The sequence below is a fragment of the Hyperolius riggenbachi genome, chromosome 5, assembly GCF_040937935.1.
Source record: "Hyperolius riggenbachi isolate aHypRig1 chromosome 5, aHypRig1.pri, whole genome shotgun sequence".
NCBI classification, from domain to species: Eukaryota; Metazoa; Chordata; class Amphibia; order Anura; family Hyperoliidae; genus Hyperolius; species Hyperolius riggenbachi.
This window is the reverse complement of record NC_090650.1, coordinates 16,067,676-16,082,203: the sequence shown is the minus strand read 5'-3', so window position 1 is coordinate 16,082,203 and position 14,528 is coordinate 16,067,676. Positions and strand designations below refer to the sequence as shown.

General features: G+C 52.9%; 1 protein-coding gene across 2 annotated transcripts in view; it reads left to right on the top strand.

The window, feature by feature from the left end:
• Positions 1-14,528, top strand: part of CRHR2 (corticotropin releasing hormone receptor 2) — a 325,322-nt gene that overhangs the window by 290,017 nt on the left and 20,777 nt on the right. For both annotated transcript variants that reach the window (XM_068238507.1, XM_068238508.1), the window contains exons 7-8: positions 699-759; positions 12,170-12,242. In XM_068238507.1, coding sequence (XP_068094608.1) covers positions 699-759; positions 12,170-12,242 — 134 coding nt within the window. The remainder of the gene's footprint in view (positions 1-698; positions 760-12,169; positions 12,243-14,528) is intronic.

Here is a 14,528-nt window from a genome sequence, read left to right as displayed (position 1 = left end):
TGCATAGCTCCGGTCCCTGCCCCCGTCCCTTCCCTCCAATCAGCAGGGAGGGAAGGGATGCAGGCGGGGACCGGAGTTCTGCAGGAGGCGGGGAGAGCAGCAGACTGACACTCTAGAGATAAACACAGCCAGCTCTGACAAGCTGTGTGTCAGCAGCGTGACTGTGATTTATGAGGGATTGCAGAGTGCAGGGGGACCTTAGGGGGGTTTGGGATAGCAACAGAGGCTGGGCTGTATAGGCAGATCCAGGCTCTGTATGCAGATAACATTCTTCAAACCCACCTCGGGTTCTCTTTAATATTGGCTATTGCACCCACAATTTGTAGCTGCAGTTTCTATAGCTATTTTACCAAATATCCTGTTTAGAGATTAGCATCTGACATACTGTTTTTTTAGGTGCTGAAAAAAAAGTGATGTCGTTACATAGTTAGTGTAGTTGAAAAAAAGACAACCATCCAGGAAGTTCAACCAGACAATCAAAACCAAAAACAAAAAAAGTATTTAAAAATATATCATGTATGTAGCCCTATTCTGTCCGTTTTCCGGGGGATGCTGGGGGTTGTAGTATTTTTTTACTTTATACTTATTTGCTTGCTTATGTGACCATCCACAGATTATTTCTTTATATAGAGATTCTCATTTCTCACAATGTTGTTTCGGTGTTTGTAAATGAAGGCGTGTTGCTGTGTTTTGCGCAGGTATTCCATGTCCGATAATCATCGCTTGGGCTATCGGGAAGCTGTGCAACGAAAATGAACAGTAAGTTCTTCTGGCAAATAACTCTGTGATGTAGGCTTTATTTTACAGCTCATCCCAATCGTAAACTGGTCTATTTTATAACGATTGTGTGAAATCTTCAAATACACCTTTCTGTTATGTTTATACAGATGAAACATTATAATTGTGTAAAAGTACATTTATTTCAGTAATTCAACTTAAAAGTTGAAACTATTGTATGAAACAGACTCATTATGTGCAAAGCGAGATATTCCAAGCATATTTGGCAAATGTTGCCTTAAAGTTACTTTTATTCAACCAGCAAGGGTTTTTTTGACAGCAAATTGCATAGGTGTCTCCCAAAAGATAATAAGACGATGTACAAGAGGCAATATTGTGGGAAAAAAACATTTCTCAACTTTTATTTACATTTGAGCAAAAAGTTTCCAGTCCAAAATTATTCATACTCTTCTCAATAATCAATAAAAAAGCCTTTATTGGCTATTACAGTAGTCAAACGCTTCCTATAATTGCAGACCAGCTTTTTCCATGTCTCCACAGGTATTTTTGCCCATTCATCTTTAGCAATGATTTCCAAATCTTTCAGGTTGGAGGGTCTTCTTGCCATCACCCTGATCTTTAGCTCCCTCCACAGATTTCCAATTGGATTCAAGTCAGGACTCTGGCAGGATCACTCCACTACGTTAATGTTGTGCTCTGCTAACCATTTCTTCACTACTTTTGCTGTGTGTTTTCGTTCATTGTCATGCTGAAATGTCCACTGGTGCTCAATGTCAAGTTTCTCTGTAGACTGTCTGATGTTGTTGTTGACAATCCTTATGTGTTGCCTGCCAGGGGTATGAATAATTATGGGCAGCACTGTATTTGTTACAACGTTGATGATTATGGCTTACAGCTTATGAGAACTCCAAAATCTCAGACCATTAGAATATTCTGACAATGTTCAATATTCTAGGTTCAAAGTGTCCGACTCTAATCAGCTAATTCATACAAAACACCTGCTTCCTGTATTAGTTTCACCTTTTAAATAGAATTACTGAAATAAATGGACTTTTGCACATTATTCTAATTTTTCTAATTTCACCTGTAATTACTGTTGCGATTGACAAAAAAAAAAAAAAAAAAAAAAAACAACTTTGCCAATCTTTTTCTTGATCAATTTTACCACTTTGTGTTGAGTGAAACACCATTTTTGTCAATTGTAGAGTACAAAATGTTGATGGCACGTTTCTGATCGATTAGATCGGGGTGTCAAATTCAACCTCATCTTTCTTTTGCTGCTTACAATGATGGAAGTAGGAAGCTCTTGAGGGCCACATAAAATGGCAAGGGACGCATTCGGCCCGCGGGCCGTGAGCTTGACACCTGTGGATCAGAGTTGCTCAAATCCGAATTCGGGAGATACCTGGATAGTTCTATCCGGATAACTCCCAGTAAACCTGTGCGGGGGGTGGGCGGGGGGGGTCATTCTTACCTGTTTGACGACTTCTTCGGTCCGTCCCTGGCGCCTCCCACGATGCGTTCCATGCGCTGGTCACGTGACTACAAACACTTCCTCCTTCAACCCGGAAGGAGGAAGTGTTTGTAGTTACGTGACCGCCGATTGGACCGCATCGTGGGAGGTGCCAGGGACGGACCGAAGAAGATGTCATGCAGGTAAGAATGACCCCCCCCGCCCACCCCCCGCACAGGTTTACTGGGAGATATCTGGATAGAGATATCCGGGTATCTACCGAATTCGGATTTGAGCAACTCTGCTGTGGATTAGATGTTATTATGTCTAATCAAATGCCTGATCTGGTAAAAAAAATAATGTACAGCATGAGGTATAGTTTAGAGAAGGTGATAGCAGAACATGGTTAACATTACCAATATTCTATCATCATGATCTGTCGATCAAATTACTGGACACCTTTTTTAAATGTACAAAGACAAACCGATATCAGGTGCAACAATTGTGTGTTCTTATGCATGATCTGCTAGCTCTCCCGATATCTTGTGTGTTACATGTTCTACGGACATTACATTTTGAATGGTAAGACTCAGGGCCGGTTCCAGACTTTTTGCCGCCTGAGGCAAACTTGTGAGGATGCGACCCTACCTTCCCCATCCCCTGATAGGTAGCCTGGAGGATGTAGCAGCAGCCAGGAAGGGGTAGCAGTGGGCACAGCGGTGGGGAGGGGGGTCAGATTTCCCCCCTCCCTCACCTTGGGCTCTGCGCTACCCCTCCAGCTATTTTCCCTAAATTTAATTAAGCCGGCAGCGAGCAGGGAAGCAATTACCTTACTTCCTTATATGGGTTCCACCGCTCGACGCCTCACTTCCTGCAATGCCACCCACTGTTCACTGCTTAATTAAATTTAGCAAAAATAGCTGGAGGGGGAGCGCGGACAGGGGTGCCCCAGGTGAGGGGGGGTCTGATCCCCCTCCCCACCACTGTGCCCGCTGCTCCCCCTTCCTGGCTGCTACCCCCTCCAGCTCGGTGTCCCCTCCCCCACCCACGGCCATGCGCTGCCCCCCTTTTTCCGCATGAGGAACCCGCCTCACTCCGCCCCCTGGGTGGCCCGTGGCTGGTAAGACTTTACTCACTTAGGGCTCGATTCACAAAGCGGTGCTAACCCAGTTAGAGACTTTAGGCGTGATAACCATTGCACCACGCTGGTGAAAAGCCAGTTTAGGCGTGATAAGTTTAGGCATGCTAAGTTTAGATAAGTGTAGATCGCGTGTAAAGTCCCGCACGCAAAGCAGCGCCATTAAGCTCTATGCGATGTGCACCAGACTTTGCTAGCACAAAACTTTTGATCAGCTGTGCACTGCGATGCTAACCCAGTTGGTGCTTAAACTTATCATGCCTAAACTTATCATGCCTAAACTTATCACACCTAAACTTATAACACCTAAACTTATCATGCCTAAACTGAGTTTAGGCATGATAAAGGGCTTTCACCAGCGTGCTAACTGTTAGCACCGCTTTGTGAATCAGGCCCTTAGTGTGTTACGCATGTGCAGCACACTAAAATAACATGCGTAAATATATGTAACACTATGTTGTGAGTCGACCCCAATGGAGCCATGCAGCTCGGAATTTTATAGTGGTGACGCAAAAGTGGTTTGTTAGTAAATATGTTCAAAATTCCAACATGTAATTTCCTGTATATATATCCCCCCCCCCCCCCCCCATGTAATTTTTTCTGTGGTTACTGAATACTGTAAATATAAGGAAACCAGATCTGGCAAATTCACAAAATGTACTGTGTTGCCATAAGGTCTGATTCACGTAGGTCTGCTAAAAGTACCGTGCACAGGGAACCCACAGCAATTTCACCGGTACCAACGCTGGGGAGGAGCGTGCGTTACGCTATTACCACAAGCCATGTTTTTCTATGGCTTTTACCGCAACCTGCATTAGGCAGTGCTTTACCCAGGTAACGGGGGTTGCGGTAATAGCATAATGCCCCCCCACCCACCCACACCGATGTGTGCAAAGCTGGACTAGAGAGACACATCGGGCTGTGCATTGCAGGCACTGGCACTACGCTTACCTCCCTCTGCTTCCTCCAAGACAGCACCTCCTCCATGCTGGCCGCAGCATCTGATCCTCAGGATGCCAGGCATGTGCTGCACCTCCTCCCATAGCATCTCCTCCCTGCTGGCCCGCAGCATCTGATCCCCAGGATGCCGGGTATGTGCTGCACCTCCTCCCATAGCATCTCCTCCCTGCTGGCCCGCAGCATCTGATCCCCAGGATGCTGGGTATGTGCTGCACCTCCTCCCATAGCATCCACTCCCTGCTGGCCCGCAGCATCTGATCCCCAGGATGCCGGGTATGTGCTGCACCTCCTCCCATAGCATCTCCTCCCTGCTGGCCCGCAGCATCTGATCCCCAGGATGCCGGGTATGTGCTGCACCTCCTCCCATAGCATCTCCTCCCTGCTGGCCCACAGCATCTGATCCCCAGGATGCCGGGTATGTGCTGCACCTCCTCCCATAGCATCTCCTCCCTGCTGGCCCGCAGCATCTGATCCCCAGGATGCCGGGTATGTGCTGCACCTCCTCCCATAGCATCTCCTCCCTGCTGGCCCGCAGCATCTGATCCCCAGGATGCCGGGTATGTGCTGCACCTATTCCCATAGCATCTCCTCCATGCTAGCCAGCAGCATCTGATCCCCAGAATGCCGGGTATGTGCTGCACCTCCTCCCATAGCACCTCCTCCTAGCTGGCCCGCAGCACCTGATCCCCAGGATGCCGGGTATGTGCTGCACCTACTCCCATAGCATCTCCTCCATGCTGGCCCGCAGGATCTGATCCCCAGAATGCCGGGTATGTGCTGCACCTCCTCCCATAGCATCTCCTCCCTGCTGGCCCGCAGCATCTGATCCCCAAGATGCCGGGTATGTGCTGCACAGCCTCCCATAGCATCTCCTCCCTGCTGGCCCGCAGCATCTGATCCCCAGGATGCCGGGTATGTGCTGCACCTCCTTCCATAGCATCTCCTCCCTGCTGTCCTGCAGCACCTGATCTGCAGGATGCCGGGTATGTGCTGCACCTCTTCCCATAGCATCTCCTCCCTGCTGGCCCGCAGCATCTGATCCCCAGGATGATGGGTAGGTGCTGCACCTCCTCCCATAGCATCTCCTCCCTGCTGGCCCGCAGCATCTGATCCCCAGGATGCCGGGTATGTGCTGCACCTCCTCCCATAGGATCTCCTCCCTGCTGGCCCGCAGCATCTGATCCCCAGGATGCCGGGTATGTGCTGCACCTCGTCCCATAGCATCTCCTCCCTGCTGACCCGCAGCATCTGATCCTCAGGATGCCGGGTATGTGCTGCACCTCCTCCCATAGCATCTCCTCCCTGCTGGCCCGCAGCATCTGATCCTCAGGATGCCGGGTATGTGCTGCACCTCCTCCCATAGCATCTCCTCCCTGCTGGTCTGCAGCATCTGATCCCCAGGATACCGCGTATGTGCTGCACCTCCTCCCATAGCTTTTCCTCGCTGCAGGCCTGCAGCATCTGATCCCCAGGATGCCAGGTATGTGCTGCACCTTCTCCCTGCTGGCCCGCAGCACCTGATCCCCAGGATGCCGGGTATGTGCTGCACCTCTTCCCATAGCATATCCTCGCTGCAGGCTAGCAGCATCTGATCCCCAGGATGCCAGGTATGTGCTGCACCTCCTCCCTGCTGGCCCGCAGCACCTGATCCCCAGGATGCCGGGCATGTGCTGCACCTCCTCCCATAGCATCTCCTCCCTGCTGGCCCGCAGCATCTGATCCCCAGGATGCCAGGTATGTGCTGCACCTCCTCCCATAGCATCTCCTGCCTGCTGGCCCACAGCATCTGATCCCCAGGATGCCGGGTATGTGCTGCACCTCCTCCCATAGCATCTCCTCCCTGCTGGCCTGCAGCATCTGATCCCCAGGATGATGGGTAGGTGCTGCACCTCCTCCCATAGCATCTCCTCCCTGCTGGCCCGCAGCACCTGATCCCCAGGATGCCGGGTATGTGCTGCACTTCCTCCCATAGCATCTCCCGTCTGCTGGCCCGCAGCATCTGATCCCCAGGATGCCGGGTATGTGCTGCACCTCCTCCCATAGCATCTCCTCCCTGCTGGCCTGCAGCATCTGATCCCCAGGATGCCGGGTATGTGCTGCACCTCCTCTCATACGCATAGCATCTCCTCCCTGCTGGCCCGCAGCATCTGATCCCCAGGATGCCGGGTATGTGCTGCACCTCCTCCCATAGCATCTCCTTCCAGCTGGCCCGCAGCATCTGATCCCCAGGATGCCGGGTATGTGCTACACCTCCTCCCATAGCATCTCCTCCCTGCTGGCCCGCAGCATCTGATCCCCAGGATGCTGGGCAGGTGCTGCACCTCCTCCCATAGCATCTCCTGCCTGCTGGCCCACAGCATCTGATCCCCAGGATGCCGGGTACGTGCTGCACCTCCTTCCATAGCATCTTCTCCCTGCTGGCCCGCAGCATCTGATCCTAGGATGCCGGGTATATGCTGCACCTCCCCCCATAGCATCTCCTCCCTGCTGGCCCGCAGCATCTGATCCCCAGGATGCCGGGTATGTGCTGCACCTCCTCCCATAGCATCTCCTCCCTGCTGGCCCGCAGCATCTGATCCCCAGGATGACGGGTATGTGCTGCACCTCCTCCCATAGCATCTCCTCCCTGCTGGTCCGCAGCATCTGATCCCTAGGATGCCAGGTATGCATAGCTCCCAACTGTCCCTTTTTCGGAGGGACAGTCCCTTTTTTGGAGCCCTGTCCCTCTGTCCCTCTTTCACCCTCATTTGTCCCTCTTTCAGGACTTTGTCCCGCTTTCTTTGTAAATATATATATTTATATACTAAAAATGTATTTGATTGACTCTAAACTTTATTCCCAACCTTTAAAATAATATATTACTAATTGTAAAATGTTAATATGAAGGAAAATGAACCAGGATAGAAAAGACCAGTGTGGTTTGAATTATAAAACAACATATGTTTCTTATGAAATGCGTGATTAGAGGCGTGATGAGGGCGTGGCCAGGGGTGTGGCAGGAGCGTGGCTTAAGTGTCCCTTTTTCTCATCTCAAAAAGTTGGGAGGTATGCAGGTATGTGCTGCACCTCCTCCCATAGCATCTCCTCTCTGCTGGCACGCAGCATCTGATCCCCAGGATGCTGGGTATGTGCTGCACCTCCTCCCGTAGCATCTCCTCCCTGCTTGCCCGCAGCATCTGATCCACAGGATGCCGGGTATGTGCTGCACCTCCTCCCTGCTTGCCCGCAGCACCTGATCCCCAGGATGCTGGGTATGTGCTGCACCTCCTCCCATAGCATCTCCTCCCTTCTGGCCTGCAGCACCTGATCCCCAGGATGCCGGGCATGTGCTGCACCTCTTCCCATAGCATCTCCTCCCTGCTGGCCCGCCGCATCTGATCCCCAGGATGCCGGGTATGTGCTGCACCTCCTCCCATAGCATCTCCTCCCTGCTGGCCCGCAGCATCTGATCCCCAGGATGCCGGGTATGTGCTGCACCTCCTCCCATAGCATCTCCTCCCTGCTGGCCCGCAGCATCTGATCCCCAGGATGCCGGGTATGTGCTGCACCTCCTCCCATAGCATCTCCTTCCTGCTGGCCCGCAGCATCTGATCCCCAGGATGCTGGGTATGTGCTGCATCTCCTCCCATAGCATCTCCCCCCTGCTGGCCCGCAGCATCTGATCCCCAGGATGCCGGGTATGTGCTGCACCTCTTCCCATAGCATCTCCTCCCTGCTGGCCCGCCGCATCTGATCCCCAGGATGCCGGGTATGTGCTGCACCTTCTCCCATAGCACCTCCTTCCTGCTGGCCCGCAGCATCTGATCCCCAGGATGCCGGGTATGTGCTGCACCTCTTCCCATAGCATCTCCTCCCTGCTGGCCCGCCGCATCTGATCCCCAGGATGCCGGGTATGTGCTGCATCTCCTCCCATAGCATCTCCCCCCTGCTGGCCCGCAGCATCTGATCCCCAGGATGCCGGGTATGTGCTGCACCTCCTCCCATAGCATCTCCTCCCTGCTGGCCCACAGCATCTGATCCCCAGGATGCCAGGTATGTGCTGCACCTTCTCCCTGCTGGCCCGCAGCATCTGATCCCCAGGATGCCGGGTATGTGCTGCACCTCCTCCCATAGCATCTCCTCCCTGCTGGCCCACAGCATCTGATCCCCAGGATGCTGGGTATGTGGTGCACCTCCTCCCATAGCACCTCCTCCCTGCTGGCCCACAGCATCTGATCCCCAGGATGCTGGGTATGTGGTGCACCTCCTCCCATAGCATCTCCTCCCTGCTGGCCCGCAGCACCTGATCCCCAGGATGCTGGGTATGTGCTGCACCTCCTCCCATAGCATCTCCTCCCTTCTGGCCTGCAGCACCTGATCCCCAGGATGCCGGGCATGTGCTGCACCTCTTCCCATAGCATCTCCTCCCTGCTGGCCCGCCGCATCTGATCATCCCCAGGATGCCGGGTATGTGCTGCACCTCCTCCCATAGCATCTCCTTCCTGCTGGCCCGCCGCATCTGATCCCCAGGATGCCGGGTATGTGCTGCATCTCCTCCCATAGCATCTCCCCCCTGCTGGCCCGCAGCATCTGATCCCCAGGATGCCAGGTATGTGCTGCACCTCCTCCCATAGCATCTCCTCCCTGCTGGCCCACAGCATCTGTTCCCCAGGATGCCGGGTATGTGCTGCACCTCCTCCCATAGCATCTCCTTCCTGCTGGCTCGCCGCATCTGATCCCCAGGATGCCGGGTATGTGCTGCATCTCCTCCCATAGCATCTCCCCCCTGCTGGCCCGCAGCATCTGATCCCCAGGATGCCGGGTATGTGCTGCACCTCCTCCCATAGCATCTCCTCCCTGCTGGCCCACAGCATCTGTTCCCCAGGATGCCGGGTATGTGCTGCACCTCCTCCCATAGCATCTCCTCCCTGCTGGCTGCAGCATCTGATCCCCAGGATGCCCGGTATGTGCTGCACCTTCTCCCATAGCACCTCCTCCCTGCTGGCCCACAGCCTCTGATCCCCAGGATGCCGGGTATGTGCTGCACCTCCTCCCTGCTGGCCCGCAGCATCTGATCCCTAGGATGCTGGGTATGTGCTGCACCTCCTCCCGTAGCATCTCCTCCCTGCTTGCCCGCAGCATCTGATCCACAGGATGCCGGGTATGTGATGCACCTCCTCCCTGCTGGCCCGCAGCACCTGATCCCCAGGATGCTGGGTATGTGCTGCACCTCCTCCCATAGCATCTCCTCCCTGCTGGCCCGCAGCATCTGATCCCCAGGATGCCGGGTATGTGCTGCACCTCCTCCCATAGCATCTCCTCCCTGCTGGCCCGCAGCATCTGATCCCCAGGATGCCGGGTATGTGCTGCACCTCCTCCCATAGCATCTCCTTCCTGCTGGCCCGCAGCATCTGATCCCCAGGATGCTGGGTATGTGCTGCATCTCCTCCCATAGCATCTCCCCCCTGCTGGCCCGCAGCATCTGATCCCCAGGATGCCGGGTATGTGCTGCACCTCTTCCCATAGCATCTCCTCCCTGCTGGCCCGCCGCATCTGATCCCCAGGATGCCGGGTATGTGCTGCACCTTCTCCCATAGCACCTCCTTCCTGCTGGCCCGCAGCATCTGATCCCCAGGATGCCGGGTATGTGCTGCACCTCTTCCCATAGCATCTCCTCCCTGCTGGCCCGCCGCATCTGATCCCCAGGATGCCGGGTATGTGCTGCATCTCCTCCCATAGCATCTCCCCCCTGCTGGCCCGCAGCATCTGATCCCCAGGATGCCGGGTATGTGCTGCACCTCCTCCCATAGCATCTCCTCCCTGCTGGCCCACAGCATCTGATCCCCAGGATGCCAGGTATGTGCTGCACCTTCTCCCTGCTGGCCCGCAGCATCTGATCCCCAGGATGCCGGGTATGTGCTGCACCTCCTCCCATAGCATCTCCTCCCTGCTGGCCCACAGCATCTGATCCCCAGGATGCCTGGTATGTGCTGCACCTCCTCCCTGCTGGCCCGCAGCATCTGATCCCCAGGATGCCGGGTATGTGCTGCACCTCTTCCCATAGCACCTCCTCCCTGCTGGCCCGCAGCATCTGATCCCCAGGATGCTGGGTATGTGGTGCACCTCCTCCCATAGCACCTCCTCCCTGCTGGCCCGCAGCATCTGATCCCCAGGATGCTGGGTATGTGGTGCACCTCCTCCCATAGCATCTCCTCCCTGCTGGCCCGCAGCACCTGATCCCCAGGATGCTGGGTATGTGCTGCACCTCCTCCCATAGCATCTCCTCCCTTCTGGCCTGCAGCACCTGATCCCCAGGATGCCGGGCATGTGCTGCACCTCTTCCCATAGCATCTCCTCCCTGCTGGCCCGCCGCATCTGATCCCCAGGATGCCGGGTATGTGCTGCACCTCCTCCCATAGCATCTCCTTCCTGCTGGCCCGCCGCATCTGATCCCCAGGATGCCGGGTATGTGCTGCATCTCCTCCCATAGCATCTCCCCCCTGCTGGCCCGCAGCATCTGATCCCCAGGATGCCAGGTATGTGCTGCACCTCCTCCCATAGCATCTCCTCCCTGCTGGCCCACAGCATCTGTTCCCCAGGATGCCGGGTATGTGCTGCACCTCCTCCCATAGCATCTCCTTCCTGCTGGCTCGCCGCATCTGATCCCCAGGATGCCGGGTATGTGCTGCATCTCCTCCCATAGCATCTCCCCCCTGCTGGCCCGCAGCATCTGATCCCCAGGATGCCGGGTATGTGCTGCACCTCCTCCCATAGCATCTCCTCCCTGCTGGCCCACAGCATCTGTTCCCCAGGATGCCGGGTATGTGCTGCACCTCCTCCCATAGCATCTCCTCCCTGCTGGCTGCAGCATCTGATCCCCAGGATGCCGGGTATGTGCTGCACCTTCTCCCATAGCACCTCCTCCCTGCTGGCCCACAGCCTCTGATCCCCAGGATGCCGGGTATGTGCTGCACCTCCTCCCTGCTGGCCCGCAGCATCTGATCCCCAGGATGCCGGGTATGTGCTGCACCTTCTCCCATAGCACCTCCTCCCTGCTGGCAGGCATCATCTGATCCTAGGATGCCGGGTATGTGCTGCATCGGCGCCGCATCACTCACCCGCTCTCAGCAGATGAGTTATTGCATCACCAGCAACACGTGAAGTCCTGCTTCCTCACTGACTACAGCGGTGCCTCATGTGACCCGGCAGCATGTAACAGGTACCATGAGCAGGGCCGGGCCGAGGCAGAGGCAGGAGAGGCTCCAGCCTCAGGGCGCTATGTAGGAGGGGGTGCACAACTCACTGAGCTATTATTCCCCTATTATGTTTGTAGCAGAGAGAAATAAGAAAAGGGGATACATGGCAGTGACTGCAAGCCAGATAACTAGAGATTAGGGTGTTGGGGGCCCTGGGACGCCTCTTACTCTAATAGTAATCAGTGTGTGATGAATGGGGGGGGGGCACTTTGGTGTCTCAGCCTTGGGTGCTGGAGGACCTTGTCCCGGCTCTGCCCATGAGGCACTGCTGTAGCCATGGATACAGGACGCTGTATGGGTGGATTGAGATCCCATCGCTGGAACACTGAGAGCAGGTGAATGAAGCGGCACTGTGCATCTAAGGAGGTGGAGACAGGGAGTGCAAGGAGGGGACATTTGGGGAGGGGAGCGGCCTCTTGCTGCCCTTTAATTGTTGCCGCCCACAAGCACATGATTCACATTGCTTCATGAAGGAACCGCCCCTGGCTCCCTGCATTTGGCTGACCTATGTGAATCAAGCTCCTAGATGAATAGTTAGATAGATGGACAGACAGACAGAGTTACATATTAGGTACGATATTTGGGGGCAGATAAAAGGTACCCGTAGTAGAAATAACATTTTCAATCTCTCTTTTTTGTCACCAGGTGCTGGATTGGGAAGGAGCCGGGAAAGTATATAGATTATATCTACCAGGGTCCCGTCATTCTCGTCCTTCTTGTAAGTCCCGCCTCTATAGATCAGCAGTGTCAGCTGAGCGTCAATAAATACTGGTCATTCTTGTCTGCTAAGATGTTTCTCTTCCTAATCCACCCACCGGAGGCACAAGGGATGCCTAGACCCCACAATATTGGGAAGTGCAAGCTCCTCCCACTATCACCACTCAGACAGAGTCAAGTCAGTTTTCTTAGCCCCTAAAACTATGGGTGGGTAGGAGGAGCTCCTGCTGCTTTACTCGGCACCAGCATGCTGCTGTGACTGCAAGAGGGCGGGGCATAGACAGATTTGACAGAGAAGATGCTGCAGGAAGCGGCTGTTGAATGGGCTCCTGATCAAGTACTTAAAAATAATATATACGATAGAAACTATAATGATGGGAATTATATAAGGGGAGAGAGCCCTGCCCTTGCGAGCTTACAATCCAAAGAGAATAGGGGGGAGGGAACAAGAGAAAGGGATTATTTTTTAATGACAATTTTATGATATAGAATGGATTGTAAGTTTCTGAATTTATTGACCCAACCAACTTTTTTTCTGAGTTTTCAATCTTTTTCTTTTTTCAAAATTGAACATTAGTCAGCTTATTCAAATGTTACAATCAATCAGAAAAATGGATTTTAATTCTCAAATTCAAAAGAAATATTTACAAAAATTGTATTATATGGGGCCTCCTAAAATGGACTGAATAAAATTATACATTTTATTTATCACGTTACTTTTATCACTGTCATTACCAATTCTGTATTTTGTATCATTTTTGTATTTTGTCACTAATTATGTATCTTGTATATTGGTGTACACCATTGTCTGTATTATTATGTACCCCATGTTGTTTCTTACTTTGTACAGCGCCACGAAATATGTTGGCGCTTTGTAAATCAATAATAATAATATGTGGGATCACTATAATAAGGGCACTATCTGGTAAATCACTATAATGAGGGTCCCTCTATGGAGAGGTGCTATAATGAAGAGGACTTTATGGAGGGAGCATCTTTATAAGGAGGTGCACTTTATGGGGAAGCAGAATAATGAGGGACACTTCATATGAGAGTTTTAATTTTCAGTGGACCTGAACTCAGAACAGCATAATAACCTTTAAAGAAAAACACTTTCTGCTTTCACGGAAGCAGACATATTGTTAACATCCCGTGTTCACAGATTAGCTGCTCTGCCGAGGCAGCCAGCTGAGAGATCAAATGACAGTTGTGATTAGTCGTAGATGAGGAGGAATTAGGCAGGCTAAATTCTCTAAATGCTTACAGGGTGCATTTCTGTCTGTTTTCCTTCTGTCCTGTGCAAGAGATCAGGTCCACTAAGAGAAATGCACCCTGTATGCGTTTAGAGAGTGTATTCTGCCTAATTCCCCCTCATCTCTGTCTAATCATAAGTTGTCATTTGATCCTTAAAGGGACACTGTAGGGGGGTCGGAGGAAAATGAGTTGAACTTATCCGGGGCTTCTAATGGTCCCCCGCAGACATCCTGTGCCCGCGCAGCCACTCACCGATGCTCTGGCCCCGCCTCCGGTTCACGTCTGGAATTTCAGACTTTAAAGTCTGAAAACCACTGCGCCTGTGTTGCCATGTCCTCGCTCCCGCTGATGTCCCCAGGAGCGTACTGCGCAGACACAGACCTTACTGGGCCTGCGCAGTACGCTCCTGGTGACATCAGCGGGGTCGAGGACATGGCAACACAGGCGCAGTGGTTTTCAGACTTTAAAGTCTGAAATTCCAGAAGTGAACCGGAGGCGGGACCAGAGCCTCGGTGAGTGGCTGCGCGGGCACAGGATGTCTGCGGGGAACCGTTAGAAGCCCCGGGTAAGTTCAACTCATTTTTCCCCGACCCCCCTACAGTATCCCTTTAAGCTGTGTCAGCTGGCTGCCTTGGCAGAGCAGGTAATCTGTGAACACAGGCTGTTAACAATATGTCTGCTTCTATGAAAGCAGGAAGTAGACACAAATCCAGCAATAAATCTACAGTGTTTCAGCTGTAACAAAGTTTTTTTTCTTTAAGGGGTATTATGCTGTTGCTTATCTTATAGAGCAGAGAGGAAGTCCTGAGTTCGGATCCGCTTTAAAAACTGTTGTCTGAAATGCAACATTTAAAAAAAAAGCCTACATTTGGGGGTTTTAACTCTTAAGGCTTGCTTGTTTGCTGAAATGTCCGTGCCAATGCTAGTAGCGCTGAGATCCCGGCTGCAATATCCAGCGTACTCATTGTTAAGCTGAGAATTTAGTCGTACGGCCGCGGAGGACTCGCCGCTCAGACTGAGGTGACCTCCTGCA